Source organism: Grammomys surdaster, unplaced genomic scaffold, assembly GCF_004785775.1.
Source record: "Grammomys surdaster isolate TR1022 unplaced genomic scaffold, NIH_TR_1.0 125739, whole genome shotgun sequence".
Lineage (NCBI taxonomy): Eukaryota > Metazoa > Chordata > Mammalia > Rodentia > Muridae > Grammomys > Grammomys surdaster.
Window position 1 is genome coordinate 1049571 of NW_021620571.1, and position 21484 is coordinate 1071054.

The window sequence follows — 21484 nt, forward strand, 5'->3', positions numbered from 1 at the left end:
CCTCCCAATATGATGAATTTTTAAATGTTAAGCTTTGGATGTTAGCTACTTTGTAGATTACCCTTATATTCCTAAAATAAGTTTTACCTGATTATAAAATGCTCTATTCGTATGATGTTGGACCCAGAGTCTCTGTTCTTATTAGTTTGACATTTGACATTGATTTTTAGACGTGAGATTGGTTTATGCACACGTGTGTTTTCTTTTTATATTTTAGTATGTATTATCTTAATAGCATGAATCTGGGAATGTCTTTTTCTAAGCTCTTAAGCAGTAAGGAGTGACTACTAAAATGGCCTGTTCTTCAAGTATATTTAGTAGGGAGTTGTTGGAGACTTTGGACCTGTGTTTCCCTGGAGAGGAGCCTTCCATAGTTTCCTCTCCACCTTCTGTGGTTTCTTTAGTGTTCACTTTTCTCTACATTATTGTGGTAATTAATACCTTCTTGAAATCTCCTAAATTTGGCTTTTCTATTTTTTTTTTTTTTGGCTTGGAACTGAACAAAATAGTCTTCTATTCTTCTCTGAATCTGTTTTTTTTTACCCTATCTAAGTTATTACTAAGTGGAAAAGATAAATCTATGCTAAGAATATTCTTAAATGTCTTTTTAAAAATGATGACACGAAAGTATGTACTCTATGCAACATCCATATTTTATTGAGATAGCAGTAATTTCTAAGGTAATAGCTGGAATCTCAGGGATGTAGACAGAGTGTGTCTTTGCTGATCACCTCCCCTCTCTCAACAGGCTCTGAGGATGAAAGCGAGGACGAGTGCAGCTTTGAAGGCAGAGATCCCGACACTTGGCACGTTGGTTTTAAGATCTCGTGGGACATCGAGACGCCGGGCTTGACAATTCCTCTTCACCAGGGAGACTGCTATTTCATGCTGGGTAAGGTCGGGGGACTAGGTTGTGGGGGCATGCGTGGGGTTTTAAAATACACTTTTGAATATTTTGTATTTATAATGATTTTTTCCCATGAACATGTAACTCATTGTTTTTTCATTTTTATTTATTTTATTTATTTTGTGTTTGTGTGTGTGTGTGTGTGTGTGTGTGTGTGTGTGTGTGTGTAGAAGTTAGACCCTGTTCTTCCTCCCAGCCCCATGCTCCCAGAAATAAGACTTAGACTCAAAGTACATTTGCAAATACCTTGACCATATAGTGAGGCTCTTCTCTGACTAGAATCATAACTTAAGTAACTCACTTACTTTAACCTACATCCTGCCATGTGGCTGGTTACCTGTACTCCAGTCAGTCAGTACTTCACATCTTCCCAGGTGAATCTTCCCATGCCAGGCTCTCTCTGCCTCCCCGATGTCCCACCTTCTATTTCCTGCCTAAGCAATGGGCCATAGGCTTTTTAGTTGACAGGTAATGTATCCATTCAATTCAGAAGATATCCACTCTACATGCCTGTTCTGCTTGCATGCATGTCTGCACCACATGCATGTCTCATACCCATGAAGGCCAGAAGAAAGGGTTGGATCTGGAGTTACAAACAGTTGTAACCCTCCATGTGGGTGCTTGGAACCGAACTCTGGTCCTCTGCAGGAGCAGCAAGACAGTTTCCTCTCATGATCAGCTGCCATGTTCACAGTATCTTTCTCTCTACTTGTGTTTGAATGCTTTGGAAAGTAGTGTTTATGGGTTTACAGCAAATGATGCTGTGGAGTTTGGGGTGCTTTGATTTTTGCTGCTTTGTTTAGGAATTTGGGGTGTCACTTATCCTCAGTTTATTTTCCACTCCAGAATGTACAAATATTCTGGAGTTTTTGTCTGCTACTCATGAAGGGGCTAGGGAGATGGCAGGCATGAGGACCTGGGCTGACTCTACAGAGGGAACCCATGAAAACAAGCTGGTGTGGTGCTGTGCCGCGTCAGCTCAGCACTAGGGAGGAGACAGGAGGCTCCCTGGGGCTTGCTGACCAGCCTCTCAAGCCAGTGAAGCCATTGTCAAAACATGAAGCGAACACTGGAGGAAGTGTGCCAAGGTTCACCTCCAATTTGCCCACATGCATGCTTGCACACACACTCTCTCTTTCACACAGGAGCGCGAGCGCGCACGCACGCACGCACGCACGCACGCACACACACACACACACACACACACATGCTGCTTCTTACAGTTTATTTTCTACTTGGCTGGGCCTGCTGAGTGTTCCAGGTTTGTCTCATTCCTGTCTACTTGCAGAGACCTGAGATCTGGTAGCTTTTTAGCTAGGAAGAACCAGGGCTTGAGATCAGTTTTTGGTAAGGATTATTTTCCTGTAAAGTTTGGTGTCTATAGAGTTTATATATTGCAGGTACTGAGTAAGATTCTGAGATGTTGGAGAACTGTAAATCTTGCTCCTTGCCTCCTGGGACTTGGCAGTGTGAAATGGAACATTAGCAGCTCCCAGACTTCAGTTCATAGCGTGTTGGTGTCTAGGACCTTGCTTAATCTCTCGATAACTCTGTATCTCATGGACTGTTTCTCTCTAAGTCTTAACTTTTTCCACCATTGAAATAAACTCAATTTTGAAGGAGATTTTATATCCCTATATACATCAACCAGTATCAACTGGCCCAATTACAGGTATTTTGTAAATATAAATATAGAAAAACTAAAAGTGTTAAATACTCACTACTTTTCTTTGCTGGGAGATCTTAGTGTCTGAGTCTGAGTCTTATTTTTTGTTTAAACAAGAGACCAACAGTTTATATGAATACTGTGCAAATTATGTACACAGTGAATATATGCCAGTAAAATTTGTAGCAATAAAAAGGAAAGAAAAGTATCATTATTACTCCTAATATCAGACATAAACTTTTATCATTTGATTAGCATAATGGATATTAAAATGAGATGTCCTTGGTGAGAAAAAATTATTCACATTAGAGAAAGCACAAATGAGGCAGGCAGACAGACACACTAATGACATTAACGCCGAGGGAGTAACTCTGCAATAGGCCAATCTGAGGCTTTTCCCTTGGTGTTTACAGGTAGATTGGAAGTAAGCACATGGCTTAGTGCCGCATCCGTTTGTAGCTTCTGCTCAGTGTCTTGCTTCCATTTGCATTTTGCTTTCTCTCATACAAACCTGTCTCACAGAAGCAACCTCAGACTCTAAGCAGCCTTCCAGGAGGATGTCAGAGGTGCAGGTCTGTCAGTCCATTCATATGTGGCAGCACAGAGACCAGAGTGCCTGGCCACAGGCTCCAGGTAGGGCTACTCTCACTGTAACTGTGGTCCTGTCAGCTGGCTCTCAGGATGCTGAAACCTCTGGAGTGGCATCAGTGTTAAGGCTATCCCTTCCCTTTATCCCCCAGTTTGATTTCAGGATCCAAACTTTTATTCTGAAGTCTCTATCCCTGTTATTGAATGCCATTTGTCTAAAAAGGTTATAACTTAAGTTTTTATATTTTTCCCAAAATTTTGATCTTTGGCTTGAATCCAAATATCCAAATAAAGGACATCTCTTGGGATACTTTTTTGGCAGTTTCTATTAATAATTTGCACATGTGGAGGCCCGAAGAGCCAGAATGTTGCCTTTTCAAATAGCTTCCTGTTTATCTGTATATGAGAGAAATGGATTTGCAGTATCAAAGCTCAGCTAGCTCTTGTGTATTTAATAACATCTTCTATGATTTCTTCTGATTAAAAAAGCAAAAGTATGGAGGCAGGAAAGATAACTCGGTGGTAAAGACTGTACTCTGTTCGCAGAGTACCACGTTTGGGCTGTTTACAGCTCCCTGTAACTCTGGGGCATTTCAGAACCTCTTCTGGTCTCTGTTGGCACCTGCACTCATATCTGTATACATACATACAGACACACATGCATAATTAAAGAAGAAAAAGCAGCAAATGTTCATTCTAGAGAAAAGAGATTCTGTAGAGTATGAAAGGAAAGAACATAAAAACAAGTTTCCTATGTGATTACTATGTTCCTGCCCAGGCTCTTCTCATAATGCATATCTGGAATGGTAATACTATTAATAACACACATTTATTAGAAATTAGTGGCAAGTGAACCATTCTGTTAATTTGCTTGTAACCCTGAGAGATGAATTTTTGCTATTGTAAAAGAAGCCGAGTTAGCTCATCCTAGGTTACACAGCCAGTAAGAGTCAGGAGTTAGAACCTGACATTTGAGCCTTCTCAGGTTCCAGCATTCCTACATCTGAGCCTTTCTCTGACCCCAGGTAGCCCCGAGTCCCCTCTTCTCCCTTCTACAGTACTGGCCCTGCTTTGGACTTCAGCCCACTTCTTGCCACTAAGACTCATGGCTCTGCAAGGGAAAGCCAAGATGATGGTATTCTGTTTTGATTTGCTTTGTTTTTCAGTTTTAAAGGTTTTTCTTTTTTTCATTTAATAACTGGATAAGTGTTGAAAGCATTTAATTAGTCACATTATTAAGACATGGAATTGATTACATTATCCTTCTGATGTAGTTGTTACAAGGAAAGTACATGTTCAAACACACAGTGAGTCAGTCTCTCAGTGCTGTAGGGGCTAAACTCCAAAAATCCATGCTGTTTTTAGAAGCTGATATTCAGGATACAAAAATCTAGCACTTTCTATGTCCTTTCTTCAGACAAAGATGACTTTACTGGTTTCCACAATCCTCTTTCACTCATAAACCCCAAAGTGTTCATTTAGAACATATATTTATGAAGATGCCATATTTGGTATTTAAAATGAATTTTGAGTACTGTTATAAACTAAAATAAACTCCTATTTAAAAACCTCATAATTAAAAACATATATAAAAGCAACTGCTGTGTAGCTTTGCCCTTTCACATTAGCTTTTAAAAGTCCAAGTAAGGAACCCCATGGCCGTGCCTATGCTGATAACTGAAGCCGAACCTCACAGCACTTACAAAAAGGAAACAGTTTAGCTCAATTTATAATAATATATTGGTCTGCAGAGGAAGTACAGACTGAACCCCACTGTCTCAAGTGAATACTCCAGGGGTGTCTGATGGGGAATGTGTCGGGTGCCTGTAATAAATCCACCGCTGTGGGCGTGAGCGAAAGCCTGTTGGCAGTGCCTGAGGACACACTTCATGGGGTTGTCACGGTTTTACTTTTAAATTGGAATCTTTGCCCTAATCTCAGAGTTAGACAAGACCAGATTTGCAAACAGATTTACAATTTTCACTAATTTTCCAACCAGGACTTCAAAACACACTTAGAGGAGGAAAGAAAAAAAAATACACCCCCCCCCAACCCCCAACACTCTAGTGTTTCTCAGGGTTGGGTGATTTACTCTGCCACAGCTGTTTTCCATAGACTGCTTGTAGCCAGGGAGTTAGAGACCTGCGAGTGCGTGGAGACAAACTGGGTTTGCTTTTTGTGGAGCAGATTATACACTTCAAGGGACAGCAACTAAATTCTGTTCATTAACCAGGAGCTGGGTGCGGAGGTGGGATGTTTGGGGACAAAGGTGAATAAACATTGAGACCTCTGCTGGTCCCCTGTCCCCATTAATGTATCATCATGATGTCTTAAACGTCACTGGTCATGGCTGCTCTTATCTCTTTTATGACTTAAGTCCAGCTGAATCTCACTTTAAAATATCTAGTGTTCCTACGATAACTAGCTATTTCAAAGCCTTAGTTGTTAAATTCCAGAAGCAAAATTCTTGGCCAAAGCAGAATGAAGCAGTAGACATCAAAATGCCTGGTTTTGTTAGGTCTAATTTCCCTGCACCATGCACGGCCCCACAGCGTCTGCACATCTCTTAGTCTTGGTCGAAGTGTCAAAGGAGAGCTTCCCTCTGCCCTGTTTCTGGCCTTGTTAGGAGTCAGGATAGGCGCGGGGACCTGTGCTTTGCAGGCTATGTTAAGTACGGGGACTTACTGCAGAGACTGGGACTGGGACCACGGCACACTGGAGAACCAACGAGGCAAGGCAGAGCAAGGGCAGAGCTGAGTGCAGGCATTTCTCCTGCCTCAGACCACAAGTTCTGTGGGCTTCGCAGCTCATGGCTGTACACAGCTCATGGCTGTACGTGCATATTTCCATCGCCTCACACAGTAACTACAAGAGCGGTAAATCTCACCAGTTAGCTCTGGAAGGTGACAGGAGCTAGCATCTGGCCATTGCTGGATGCAGCAGTATTACTTTGTTTAAGGCTGCCTTTACTTATGGAGCCTGGTCATTTTTTTTTTTTTTTTTAGATTTATTTCCCCTTGTATGAAATACTTGTGGCTTAGCGGCAGCAAGGCCAGAACACCGTGAACATTTGATGTGGTGTAACCTGAAGTGCGGCGCCAGCTCCTGTTTTCGAGGCAACATGGGCACTCTTGTTGGAGGCTATCAGCCTGTGGGCAGGAATAACAGAGGTCGCTAGGATTTAACTCAGCTTGACTGGGGGCTCCCTCAGGACTTAACTTGGAGACTGTAGTATCTTTGTAAATCCTTCAGGTGTTTCTCGGCCTGGCTCAGATTTAGACATTTTATTCAAAGCAAAAGGCTTTTGTCATGCGCTTCTGACCCCCTTCCCTTCCTCCCCCAGCCTCTTAAGTGACCAGCTGAAGTAAAAAAGCACGTGTAATTTATGGCTTAATCATAAATTCAAAATAATTATACTTTATTACCTCTCACGGGCCTTGAGATGTAGGTGCTATGTTCTGCTTTCTGCCGAGGCAAGGGAATAAGGGAAACAGTAATAAATTCTAACTGGAGGCCGCAGCCGGTCAGCTTGAGGAGTCGTCACGTCAGTGGAAAGCACTTGAACAGCCACATGAGCACCTGTCAAGTGTGCTTTCACTCTGAAAGGAAGAAACATGGCAGGACGCTTCTAGCCGCGTGGTGTTACGAACGAACGTGGGCTGGCGGTCTCATCTTCTCAGTAGTGGCAGAGCATGCGGCGGTCACTGATGGTTTCCTGCCCGGGTGAGGATGTCTCCTGAACTTTCACTCTTGCACATCTGGCCAGAGGCTGATTTTTTACACAAGTGCTTTCCTGTTTCCTGGTATCCAGTAGAGCCTGGGAGAGAACCGTGCCTTGTGGACAGAAAGCCAAGCATGCTCTTCGGTTTTTGAAAGGTTGTTGTTTTTTTTTTTTTTTTTCTCTCTCTGACACTTTCAGATTATATCCAGGCTCATTGGTGTATCTCTTGAATTTTACCTCCTATGCATGTGATGGGTGTCCGGTGAGAGATGGGCCCTGTGATGGAAACCTTTATATGCTGTGTTTACTCCCTATTGCAAGGTCTTCAGGAAATACTTGTTTTGCTCTGACACCTAGGCACAGAGGAATATTGATGGGGATTAAATGCTGACGTGTACAGGGTTCCCTTCTTAAAAATGTATGTCTGTGAGTGTGGGATATATACGTGTATGCAGTGTGTGTGTGTGTGTGTGTGTGTGTGTGTGTGTATGCAGTGTGTGTGTGTATGTGTGTGTGTATGCAGTGTATGTGTATGTGTGTGTGTGTGTGTATGTGTGTGTATGCAGTGTGTGTGTGTGTGTATGCAGTGTGTGTGTGTGTATGCAGTGTGTGTGTGTGTATGTGTGTGTAGGTGCCAATGACAAGTGTCCTCCTCTATCCCTCTGCCTTACTTTCTTGGATCTAGGCTGGTGACCAGCAAGTCCCAGTGATCCTTCCAGCTTCAGCCCTCCCCCAGGGCTGGGGCTACTGGCATATATTGCCACACCAGACTTTTCTCTTAAATTCTGTACTCACGTGACATTTGAACTCAAATCTTCATACTCCTTTAAAGTGCTCTTGTTCACTGAGATATTTCCCCAGGCCCCAAGACTCCTTTTGAAAGGAAAAATGCTCTAAAAGTAGTTTGTGATTGTCACACAACATATGGATGTGCTAAACACATTCAGTTGTAATCTTTAAGTAGGAGAATTGTATGCGGTACGAGTTCAATCTCAGTAAGGAAGTTAAGCAGAAATGAACTTTAGAGACTTGTAACACTTTGTTTTTGTCCTCAGTGCAACGTGTCCAGTTAATTTTGTCTTTAAATGCAAAGCAAAGCTCTTCATAGTTTGTCTACAAATTATGTAATCGTGGGCCTTGTGTTTCTCTTCCTTGGACTGTTCTGAAGATGACTGTGATTTAGATTCTGGAGTGTGAGGGCTGTTCTAGGTTTATTTATTCTGTAAGCCTCGACAGAGTAAGTTGGAAATGGTAAGTACTTGATAAGCAATTATTGCGGATGAGAATGAGTCCCCTCCCACCCCCGTGGGTTTTTTGCCTTCTGGGTTGTCTATTGTTCTTGTTCTGGGCTTGTTTGGGCAGGCATGTTGATGAGAATTCATGGGTATTGTTTCTTTGACATTTCTAGGAGACAGTCTCACAGTGTATGTCTTGGTCCTCTGGTTCAAAGTCTTTCTGTCCCTTCTTCTGAGATGTTCTCTGAGCTTTAGGTGCAGCCGTTGTGCTGCAGGTGGGTCAGGTGGGGCTGGGCTTCACACTGTCCCCTGTTGTCTGCTCAGTGATTGGTTATGCTTTACATACACTTACCTGAGGGTGGAAGTACTTAGAATATACTTAGGAACTATGCTGATTTAGTCAAGTGATAGTTGTAGGTTTTCCTTCAAGATCCATGACCTCATTAGCCTGGGTAGTTGCCTAGGTTTTCAGTATAAGAAACCGTTTGTGTGTGTGTGTGTGTGTGTGTCTGTGTGTATGTGTGTTATGTGCACATGCATGAGTGCACTGCATGGATTTCCACGAATGAATAAAACCAAGATTGGCTTTATTTTATTTCATAATGATATGTCTTGGTCATAAAGGTAAAATGGAATATTTACTCTATTTTTTATCATTCCTGACAGGAAAAATTGTGTGTGTATGCTTTGTGTCTATGAATATGTGTGAACTATATACCACTTAGAGGCTTGTTCCACATAGGAATTTAGTATGTAATTTAGAGAGATTATCCTCTTTAATTCTTTAGATTTCTGATTTTTCTTCAGGACATTTTAAAACTATTCTATCATCTTGTTTGAACGTAAAAGATTATATGGTTACAGACGATATGAAAGCATTAGTAACTAAATGAGATTTTAAAAAAACATTGCAACAATAGTCACTTTCTAAAAAAATAAACATATTATCAAATGGAGGAAAAATGCAAGAAGAGTTTAAGTCAACTAGTTATAAATAATGTTTTTACCAGTTTACATATTCTTCAACTACTATTGAAAAAAAAATATTGGACATAAGACCTGAGTTAGAAGGTCAGCAAGCGTGTGAAGGCACAGAAGTCGAGGTGTCTGGGGCTGCCTCTCCTGCAGTCATTAACTGGACGTGGGAAGCTCTTACCCCCCATGTTACTTGAAGAGTAGACAGGAGTGGTAGCTCTAGCCAAACAGGAGGAGAGCAAGAGCAACTTCGTTCGATGTTTCTGTCAGTCCACCTTGTCTCATCTTACCTTTTAGTTTCTCCAAGCCTCTCTGTCCTCATGGAAGGCTCACAGCTTGGAAGAAGAGAGGGAGAGGTGGGCGCTTGCCAAAGCAGGATTAGCGATCTTTACGGAGATTTAGAAAGTAGCTATGGATTATTAACCTCAAGTCTCTATTCTCCTTAAAATACAACAACAAAGCAAACATTCCACAGGTTAATCTAAAACAAGGGGACAGAGGTGAGTGCCCCTGCTTCTGTCTTGTGTGGTGGTTTTGTGTGGCTAGGGATGGAAGCCAGGGCCTTAGAGTGCCAGGCGGGCACTCCACTGCTGGGCCACAGGCCTGGTCCTGTGTGTTCTCACAGAAGCACATTTAGGCTTGTATATCTGCACAGCTTAGACTTCACTGTGTAGGCTTCCCCATGCCTTTTTTTTTTTTTTAGGTAAAGAATACCTCTCCATTTAATATTTCCATTTGTATCTTTCAAACATGATTTTTCTAAATTTCAAAGAAAAATGGTGTTGGGAAATTAATAATGTATGACCCATACTCATTTTAGAGAATTTACAAGTTGTAAGAATATATAAACTAGCAATAATATTTATAACATTTATTCAAATTCTTGCAGTTTTTCCTATATTTGATAGTGTTTTTTTTTAATTTTGTAGGAATTAAAATATATAATCACTCCAATATTTGCATTCTATTTAGTTCCAAATGCTGTCATATCCTCAGTATTTTTCTTACTAAATATTCCTTGATAACATATTTTTTAAAATGAGTATAAAATTAATCTTTTACACTCAAGCAACATGGTGAAATAGGAGTTTTCAACCCCAAGACCGTCATTGGAACATCACTGGAACAGTTATCTGTGCAGGAAGAATGTCTTTATATGGATGAGGTGATCTAGAGGAGAGATTCCAGCAGCCAAGTAGAACATAGAAGAAAAGACACCAGGAGGAGCATAGGAAAGGCTTTTCAGTTTTTCTGTCACCTCTCCCTCATGCTGAGCCATTCAGAACTAGAGGAGGGGCTCAGACTCTGTAGAGGGTGGAGAGTGAAGTGAGTATCTGGTTTGCTGCAGACATGGCAGCAGACCCACCCGGAGGAACTCTGCCAAGTCTGCCCAGTGTCAGGCCCATCGTAGATTGGCACAGACTCCTATATGACCAGCAGAGACCCAGGATCTTGGTTTGTCTTGGTGAACTTAGACTCTGGGTCAGGTCTAGTGTTGGCTTCTTTGCCTGTTTGTGTTCCACATGTAGGGGCCATATCTGGGCAACTGGGCTCAAGGCCTAAGACTGTTGACAAAGACTCTCTTAGAGTTAGTGTGGTGCGTGTGAGCCAGGCCTTCTGACCTACTCCTACTGATCCAGGTTCCAGGCTAGTTCCCATAAACCGAGGTCAGACACCCATATTCTAGACCCATGGTCCAGGCTTGCCTCTGAGGAGCCAGGGATCAGCTGAAGTATTGACGCAGCTGCAGGCTAGCCCATGTAGAAATTAGTGGTCTCTTAGAAAAGAGAAAAAACCTTGAAGAATGATATTTTTAATGTTTTGCAGAGAAAATATCCCAATAAATAGTACTATACATGACAAGTCTGTCTTTCAGAAATAATGGTAAGGAGAATTCTTTCCTAGACAAGATATAGGCATTCAAAAAGAAAACTGTAATTCAAAATTCTCTAATATAGTAATTGTGTTACATAAATAAGTAACTCATAAAAATTCAGTACTATCTTGCACAAAAAAACAGAATTGCTGGCTGTAGTAATGGGCATCCAATATGAAGGCTCTAAACTGACAAGCACAAAATGTGAGTGGGGAAACTGAGGCACAGCGTCCTTATGGTTTGTTATCAGTTTAACTAAACTGGACTGTTGTTGCTGTAAGTTATGTAGGCCTCATAGTAACTAGGAAACGTGGTGGATACACAAAGGGTAAGGCCAAAGGAGTCCAAGTGTATCACTGTAGGCCGTCTATATCATAGGGGCCAGAACAAGAGGAAGAAAGGGAAAAAGCTAACATAAAGCAATGAAAAATGGTAGTAAATAAATGGATTCAGTTCTCTAATCACGTCCACTTATGGGGTTGCTGCATGGATTCCCCAGAACAAAACCCAACCACAGCAGCTCTCCCCAGTCACGCAGTGAGACCCAGTGGATGCCTGAAACCATCGGTGTGCTAAACCTGATTTTTTTTCTATACATGCGAATTTATGATAGTTTAATTTATAAGGTAGGTATAGGAAATTAATAGTAATAGCTATAATAGAATAACTATAATTATGCTGCAATAAAACTTCTGATTAATAGCCTGAACGTACAGAACGACTATAATTTACCATAATAAAGTTCTGTGTACGTGGATTCCCTCCAAAGACCTCAGAGTGTGCTCCTCTTCTTGTGCTGAGGTGTGACCCGGTGCCTCTGTCATGAGATGCAGTGAAATGAAGCCTGGCTGCTCAGTCAATGATGATCCAGATGGTGGGTGTTCAGTTAGGTCAGTTGCGAATAACTGAGACAGCAGAAAGTCAAACCGGAGCTAAGGAAAGACTGGTCTCTGTGCGGCCTACCAGACACTTACTGGTCTTAGCCAGATACCCCTTTGAAAACAAATGGGCAGCAAAAGAGTACTATGCAAAGTAGCAATGAAGGCAGAGGTGACTATACTTATGTCAGACAAGTGAGAGTTTATGTCACAAACTCATGAGATGCACAGGTCATGTATAAAAACAAGAAGTTGGTAAGCCTTTATACGTGGAGTAGTTGTAAATATACATTCCTGAACCCTGGAGTACCTAAATACATGAAGCAGATACTAGAACTGAGGGAAGAAATATCTAGCAGTATATATACAATAGCAGGAGAGCTTAGCTCTCCACTTTCAATAATAGATAGATCATGGAGACAGAAAATCAATAAAGGAACAACAGGCTTGAACAACCATGTCAACCCAGTAGAGCTGACCAACAAGTCTGGAACAGCCTGTCCAGCAACTGGCTACACAGTGTACATCAAGTGTTCCCCAGATTAGATAATATGTTTTGCCACAAAACAAGTATTGACACTTTTAAGAAACTTCTTCTTTACCACAATGATACAATTGCAGAAAAATCTTTGACAGGATGCATACTATAAAAGGCACACATACTGCAATTTCAGAATGCCTCAAAAATCCATTTCTTAAAAATGAAATAAAAAAGGAACTAAAAACATTTAGAGTAACAAAAACAGAAACAAAAATACCAGAAGTTTTGAGGTTCAACCAAAGTACCTCACAGAGGGGAGTTCATAATGGATGCTCATAATAAGTGGGGGAAAGACTGCCAGTAAACAACCTGAGTTTCTATCTCAAGAAACTAGGAGAAAAGAAAAAAACAAGTTTCAATCTAGCAGAAAGAAGGAAGGAGCAAAGAACATAGGAGAAATGAGTGTAATGGGGGCCAGAGAGACAATGGGAAATGTGCGTAAAGCTAAGATGGTAGTCATTTGAAAAGTTCAGCAAAATTAACAAGTGTTTATTTAGCCGGATTAAGAAAAGAAAAAGAACAGAGAAATAAAATTAGAATTGAAAGCCCAACTTGTACTACAGCTTGAAATAGATCTTAAGAGATTGCTGTCAAAGCCACCTTCTCTCAACGCAACCTAGTAACCTAGGTAAAGGGCACATTTCTAGACACACACCATTACTGATGGAGACTCGTGATGAAATAGAGAACCTGCACCGACAAATGTGTGGTGATGATTATGGACCAGTAATCACAGCCTCTCGGCAGAAACAGGCTAAGGTCCTGAGAGCTTGCCCAGTTTAACACCAAACATTTAAAGAACCTACGATAATCCTTCTAAAGATCTAAGAAACTGAAGAGGAAAAAACATTTCCAGATGTGGATTATGAATCCATCATGATCTTCAGTCATGATCCTAACAGCAGAGAAAGGCAGACCAAAAATTCTTAAAGTATCAGCAAGCCATACTCAGTAACAAAAGGCTCACTTACCAAGATCTACTGGTATTTATCCACAGTGGTTAGGATAGCTTAGCCTATGTATATTGAATACCATTATATAGTATATTAATAGAATAAAAGGATAAATCATGTGATGATTGTAACAGATGCAGAAAACCATTGGGCAAACTCAGCATTCAGTGTCATACGTGGGAAGACAGGCTGCCCCCACTGTTAGCACTTCTAATCAGTGTGGTACTTGATGTTACAGTTAGTCAAAATAAAGAAGTGTAAGACTTTCAAAACTGAAAGGAGTAGTAAAGCAGCCTGTGACTGCAGATGATGCTGGATATGAGCAACTCTACGAAGAGAATGCAACAAAACAACAAAACAAAAACCAGTAAAACTAATACATGCAGTAAAGAATGCAAGTTATAGATATAAAAAATTAGTTGTAGTTATATACAAAATAGACAATCCCAGTTATAATTATACTGAAAAATTATGAAAGGATAAATTTCACCAAGAAAGCGAAAGTTCTGGACACTAAGTACTGTAAGACACTGTTGAAAGAAATTGTAGACACAAATAAGTGGATGGGTGGCCCATGTTCATCGATTACAAGAATCAGTTCTATCAATATGTCCATATTACCACCCAATGAATCAGAATTTTCTGAAATCCCTATCAGAAATTTCAGTAACTCTTTTTGTAGGACTGAAACAAACATGTCAGTAACATTTATATGAAACTACCAAAGAATAGCCAATGAAAGCTTATGCAAGAACAGCTAAGGTGGAGTTCTCATAACTAACCCAGTTTACACTGCAACCTGTAGTGAACACAACAACGTTGTGCCATTTGTGTTAGTGGTTTTTCTAATTACTGTGGCAGAATATGGCAAGGCAGCTTAAGGGGTGGTATATTACAGCTCACAGTTTAAGGGTAGAGTCCATCATGGCTTGGAGACATGGCTACAAACATGTCTGAGGTTGTGGATCAAATTGTATCTGCAGTCAGGAAGCAGGCGTCAATGCTGTTGCTACTCAGCTTGCTTTTCCCTTTTCTTTACTCCAGAAACTCAGTCAGAGGGATGGTGGTGTCTAATTCTAGGCAGGCCTTCCTCCTCAGTTAGACCTTTCAGGAAACACCCTCTAGACCTACGCCAAGGTGTATTTCTCTGATGATTGTAAAGCTAATGGAGTTGACAAATTTGACCATCATAGCATTTGTAACTCTTTGTTGTTGTTGTTTGAGACAAGGCCTCACCATTTTTTTTTTTTTTTTTTTTTTGGTTTCTTTCAGACAGGGTTTCTCTGTACAGCCCTGGCTGTCCTGGAACTCACTCTGTAGATCAGGCTGGCCTCGAACTCAGAAATCCGCCTGCCTCTGCCTCCCAAGTACTGGGATTACAGGTGTGCGCCACCACCACCCAGCAAGGCCTCATCATTTAACCTTGGCTGGCCTGGAACTCCATATGTAGACGAGGCTGGTCTCAAATTGGTAGAGATCCACTTGCCTCTGGCTCCTGTATTCTGGTATTATAGTGGATACGAGCTATATTGTTTTATATTTAATTTTTGTCAGAATGTACTTCAGTACTTGGTCAAGCATTTGTACTATAAACACTCAGCTCTTTTCACAGCTTGAGAAACAGGTGTGTCATTGTTTTTTCTCTGCTTTCTTTCTCTGGTTTCAGTGGTCGAGTTCTGTGTTATGCTGTGTCTCTTCCATGTCTGCCTTTGATTTCCTTCTGAGTTCCAGAGGAATCTCTTCAGCTCACTCATCTATTTCTGTTGATTTTTTTTCTCCTCCAGCAAGCCCTCTGCCATTCGTGTCAGCTGTGGTTTTCAATGGAACAGTTCTAGTTAAAAACAAAACAAAAGCCTGCAGTCTTCCAGTCTCATGGGATTCCATTTGCATCAGCTTGGGACTTCTAACAACTGTAACATCTTCTAGAATCCAGTGTCATCTAAGGAAGTTGTTGAGTATTTTCTAGCATGCCTTTCTCTCAATTTGAGCCTCTTTTCAGAAGCTCTGACAGTTAACATAGTTCCTTTTCTTTGAACTGTAGTATTTTTATCTAAATCGGTGGTTTCTTAATCTCTTTATCCTTATACAAAGAGGGCTTCTTTTGGCTCTTTGTGGGAGACTGAACTTTCTGGCCAAATGTGTTCATATATAGCCAAGACAGCAGGTTGGTAAGCTGGAGCATGCTCCGTGACTTCTGTGTGTCTTCCTGTTCAGGGATGCTTGTGGTATGATCAGATGCGACTCACTGTAGCACGGCATCTTCTAAGTCCTCAATTCAGCTGGCCTGGCTTCCTTCTCAGAGCACGGCTAGCAATAGCAACATCCCAGCATCTGAGCACAGGTGGTTATGTGCACATAGCATCCCTCATTGGCAACAGCCTTGACCACTGAGCACCTGTAGCTTCCCCAGGCTCTGTGGCAGAGGGCGAGCACTCCTCTTGAGATCTAATCGCACATTTATTTATTAGGCAGGCTGCTGTTTCAGAGACAGCCATGCACCAACCTCCCTTGCCCTTCTTTAACTAAATCGCACCCAGCTCATTTCTAGCACAGACACTGGCTTCTGTGGTGTTGAGATCCTCTTCCTAAAGCATGGTGCTGTGAGGGCTTATGGTGTTCTTATCTTCCACTGAAGATTGTCTGAGAATGGAGCAGCCAGTGTCTTTGTCCAGTCTGACATCTTGCCAGGACCTTCCCTTCCTCCTCTTATCGGCTATTCAGTTCAGAAAATGTTCCCACTCAAGGGTGTCCCAACATGGAGGGGGAAAGTGAGGTCATAAATACTAAGATGGGGAGATGAGGAGGACAGGTGAGCGCCAGAGACGACCTTCAGTGCTTGGGTGCACGGGGAGATTGGATTTCACTCCTCAGCCCACTGACTTCAGGAGTGCGGGAGCCAAGCTCCTGATTGTCACTTTAAGAAATTTGGGTTGAGTCACCTCCGTGACTCACTGAATTATAAAACCCAGGAAGTCAGGGTCTGGGCAGATTTAGGGTGACTACCCATCTTGGCTTCCACAGGGGAAAAGAGTCCCAGAGTGTGGGCTGTTCATGCTAAAACCCAGATTTGTCGCCCATTAAACATCTCTGTGTGTGGATTTTATATATGAGGTGAGGTTTCAGGCTCCTGTGGACACCCAGGGCACTCTTTACCCACGGCCACTGTGCTTTTTGTATTGCTGTTTTGTTGAATGATCTGTAAACCCTTATTCTAGCTGTAGTCAGAGGTAATTTTTTTACATACAGTCTCAGATGGCCCCAACAAGTCCATATGTGTTTATTATATCTTTTTACAAATTATTAAGAATAGACTGAAAGTGGGACTGTCTTAGTATACCCTAGGAGATGTTCAATTCATGAAGATTGAGCCACTTTGATAGACTTAGAGTTTTAGAAAAATTAGTTCTACAATGAAAATTCAAGGTGCCCCACCCAAAACTGTCACACAGAATTAGAGGCATTTGAAAGCATTTTCAAAAGGATTGTTTGATTGGAGAGTGATGTCTGTGAGTCCTGGTGTTAATGATGCCTGTGTGTCCTGATGCTAATGGTGTCTGTGGGTCCTGATATTAATCATGTCTGTGGATCTTGATGTTAATGATGTCTATGGGTCCCGGTGTTTATAGTTGCAGCAGTGAGAAGGCCGTTGATTAGATATACAGTATCTGTGCATTTCTTAGAGACTTACATTTCTTTCCTGAAGCCTGGCCTCTTGACCTCTCTGACTCCTGCTTTTCATTCCTCCACTTGATTCTGATTCCTTAAGGCAAATGATGAGGAGAGATGCTCCCGAGAGCCTCCACCAGATGCTCCAGTGTGTACATAGTCCTCAGAGATGGCACCTTTGAGGAGAGAAGATTCAACCCTCCTTGTCAGGCTTGACTGCACACCTGCACAGTTGGATTGGCTTTGGTCTTCTGTATTGCTGAGTTTATGTCTGTGCTTACAGGTCTAGGCATACCACAGATATTTCATTCAACTTATTGGTGTTTTCTACTGTTTGTAGCATATTCTAATGTTTTTGAAGTACTCACCTTCATTCAGTTTTTCCTTGAAGCCCGAGAGTTGATTTGAATTCCATTGTTTTTCCTACTTAACTTATTCAATGCATTGGGAGGTTCTGTATGAACTTCTTTATCTTTCACTAAATCATTCTGTAATCCAGACACTCTACTGTGGTAAAGGTCACTATCAACTTCTGTATGACCTACTATGAGTTTCCTAGTGTCAGCTCTTGCTTATTTTCAGTCTTCTGGTAATTGTCATTACTAAAATGAAATACTCAAAGCAGGCTAACCTTATAAAGTTGAGGCTTATTTTATCTCAAACATCTGGAAATCCAAGATCAGGGGGTCATATTTGGTAATGTTCTTGCTGGTGGAGTCCTGAGATATATAGTACCAGGTACTACATGGTAAGAGCCGAGAGCACATGTGGATGTGTGTGTGTGTGTCCACATCCTTGTGTGTGCCTTTTTTCTCCCTCTTTCTATGTTACCAGAATTCAATCATGAAGTACCACCCTAATGACTTTACCTAATTCTGTTCACTTTCCTGAAGACTCTGGCATCCAACCAATACAAGATTAATTTTGTACTTTCTTAATACCTCACAGTGGACATTAAATTTCAATACTCATAACCAAGGGGGCACTCACACCATATCCAAACCACAGTATCATCTCTTATTCCTGTACAGCTGCCAGAGTCTAAAAAAATATTTTAAAAAAAATATTTGGCCACATGAATTTTCTAAGTACCTTCCAAATTGTCTAAACTAAAACTGCAGTAACTGGCTTCTCTCTCTCTCTCTCTCTCTCTCTGTGTGTGTGTGTGTGTGTGTGTGTGTGTGTGTGTGTGTGTGTGTGCGTGTGTGTGTGATTTGTATATAACTGTGCTGATGTGCATGTGCATGTGGGTCTGTGTTAAGGTCAGAGATCGATGCTGGGCGCCTTCGTCAGTCACCCTTCTCCTAGCAGGAGGAGCCAGGATCTCTCACTCCATCTGGAGCTCACCAGTTTGACTTGGCTGGCTGACCAGTGAGCTCCAAGAATCTGCTTGTCTCCATCTTCGTAGCACCAGATGTGCACTGCTTGGCCTGGCTTTTACATGGTGCTGGAGAGCCACATTCAGTTCCTCCCATTCCGGTCCTCCCATGACAAGTGCTCTACCCACTGGGTCACTCCTCATAGTCACTGTCCTTGTTGCTATGACTACATACTGGACAAGAAGCAGCTTAAAGGAGCAAGGGTTTGCTTTAGCTCACAGTTTGAGAGCATAACCTCCACTAGAATTGCTGCCTTGCTTTGCTCTTTGTGTCTAGGACAGTGCTTGATGCTGGGAGTTGCTCGTCCTGTTTTTAAATTAAGTACCACATATAGAAGTTTTCCTTTGTTACTGAAGAATAACTTTATGTACTTAAATGCCTACATATTGATAACATCAAGATGATGAACCAGGCAGCCTTACAGAATTTTCCAGAGCTGAAGAGATGGCTCATTGGATAAGAATACTTGCTTGTTTAGCTATGAGGATATGATGTTAAGGATGGCTGTGTGTCCCTATAACTTCAGCATTGGAGAATTGTATTAGGGTTCTGTAGAGGATCAGAAGTGATAGAATGAAAATATTCTGTCAATCCATACACACACTCACTCACTCTCTCTCTCTCTGTCTCTCTCTCTGTCTCTCTCTCTGTCTCTCTCACACTCACATGAGGGCATCATTCCCCACCTTGTTCAGCACTTCTCAGCGTGTGCACGCACACACGGATTATTTTTCTCATCATTGTTACCAGTTATGAGAGGAAAAGGGTTTATTGTCATTGCAGGGTGCAGCCCACTTTGAAGGGTATTCTAATGGTCATGGTCGTAGAAGGTTTGGGTGAGCTTCCTCTCATCTTGATGATCAGGAAGCAGTGAAAAATGAATGCTGGTGTTGAACCAGCTCACCTTCTCCTTTCTCTTGTTTCATTCCGTTCAGCTTCCTATGTGTAGAATGCTGCCTCCCACATTCAACATTTGTCTTTGCCCTTCAGTTAGCCATTCCTCTCTGAACTGTCTTCTGAAGATACAGCGAGAAATATGCTCATCCTCCTAGGTGATTCTTAATTCAGTTCAGTTGACAGCGCGGTTCCATCTATGTCTGTCTGTCATTTCTTTTAGTAATGTCATTGTTTTAGAACTGTTTTAGATTCTTAACAAAGCTGCAGAAAAGTTTCTATCAACTCCTGCCCCATATATACACAGCACCCCACACTGCAGTGGTTCATTCTCTACGATCACTCAACGTGGATTGACAGGTCACCTTAGCTTTTTGATCAGATGCATTGCATCAGTGGTTTTCAGATGTAGAAGGTGTCTTCCATCCCACTTGGCCACAATGAATACTTCTTTTAGGATGCCGTTGAATTCAATTTGCTGAGCGTCTTTGGAGAAGTTTTACCCCTGTGCTACTGAGAAATTGCACGTTGGTTTTCTTGTACTGTTTTCTGAGTTTGGCATCAGGGAAAGGCTGACCTCATGGAATGAGTCCATGCTTTCACCTCCTTACAGAGGCTGCCCTGAACTTTCTCCCACCAATGTCTGATGGGATACAGTGTGAATATTGTTTAGATAAGTTGCTTTTGGTTTGGGAAGGTTATTAATTTTCTATTCAGTTAATAGAGATGGGATTAAAGAAAGTGGTGTAGTTAACCTGTACTATCAGATTTAGAGAAGAGAAATAGTTGTGGTATTCATTTATTATTTGTTAATGTCTGGTATCTGTAGCGATGTCAGCTCATTAATTTCTAATGTTAGTAACTTGCATCTTCTTACTGATAGAGTCTTACTGATAATGTTCTGGCTAAACCAGTTTTTGCCTTCATAAATTCAATTGGATTTATTTTTTTAAAGCATAATTTAATTTTTCTTTGTATATATCCATTGTCAGTTGTATTTTTACATAAGAACAGTTTCATATAAGACTATATTATACATGAGAACTGAGATTATATTGCACCTTGAACATATTCCCCTGTTTTCTATTTTTATTTCACCAGTTTCTCTTAATTTTGCTTGTTTTCTTGTGGATCAACTTACTCTCCTTCCAATTTTTGGAAATGAAAGCTCAGGTCATTGATTTCAGGGTTTTCTTTTTTTTAAGTATTTGATTTGCTGCTAGGAGCTTTTCTGCAAGACGCTTGCAGGGCATTCAGCATGCTTAGGTGACTTGCTCTGGCGTAGATAGGAAGTGCTTCCCCCCAGAGCCTAGTCCCACAGAGCGCTGCCAGTCATCAGCTTACGGAGATGAAAGCATCCATGGCTTAATCCATCCATGAGTTCATCTCTGAGTACACAGCTGGGAAGTGCAACCTGTTTGGAGAACATAGGTCACAAGGCAAGGTCAGAGGATGGGGCTATCGTTGTAGGGGTTATCGTGCCCTGGCCCCTTTCTGTTTCTTGGCCAGGAGGAGGTGAGCAGCTTCCTCCACTACACTTCTTTGCTAACATGTTTATGCCTTGCCTGTGCCTAAAAACGATGATGCCAGACAGCTGTGCTCTCATCTCTTCCCTTTCTCCTCTGAGTTGACCCTCTGAGATATTTTGTCACAATGACAGAAAAAGTCTGTACAGTCTTATTTGTATTTAATTCATAATCGTTTGTAATTTTTCATGAGATTTATTTTCTGTGACTTGTGTGGGAGTATACTTTTCATTCTCAAAGTGTTTGAGAATTTTTCTTGCTTTCTTTATATTAATGATTGTATTGTTACAGCTATTGATTTCTTTGTGGTCTGAGGGCTGATATGATACGGTCCTAGTTTAAACGGACTAATGTGCATGAGATGCTCTAGATTGTGGTCTCCCTTGGAGTTGTTTCATGTGAGCGTCGTAGGAATGCATATTCTGTTATTGATGTCAGCTATACTCAGTTGATTGTGCTGTTGAGGTCAGTGATTCCCCTGATGACTGTCTGTCCGCTGTCCTTCCTTTTTTGACAGGAAAGTGTCCATCTGTAGTCCTCATAGTTCTATCAGTATTTCTTACATAGTTTGAAGTTCTACACTCAGGTGGATATGCATTAAGGAGTTTTAGATTTTTCTCGGGAAACCAAAGGGTTTGTGATCATAAAGTCCTCCTGTTTTAATCCTGAAGTCTGTTCT

The 21484-nt window shown here is 41.4% G+C and overlaps 1 protein-coding gene across 1 annotated transcript in view; it reads left to right on the forward strand.

The window, feature by feature from the left end:
• Fto (FTO alpha-ketoglutarate dependent dioxygenase) overlaps window positions 1–21484 on the forward strand; it is a 348908-nt gene that overhangs the window by 116583 nt on the left and 210841 nt on the right. Inside the window, exon 4 of the mRNA XM_028788217.1 lies at window positions 749–892. Within this exon, the coding sequence (XP_028644050.1) occupies window positions 749–892 (144 nt within the window). The remainder of the gene's footprint in view (window positions 1–748; window positions 893–21484) is intronic.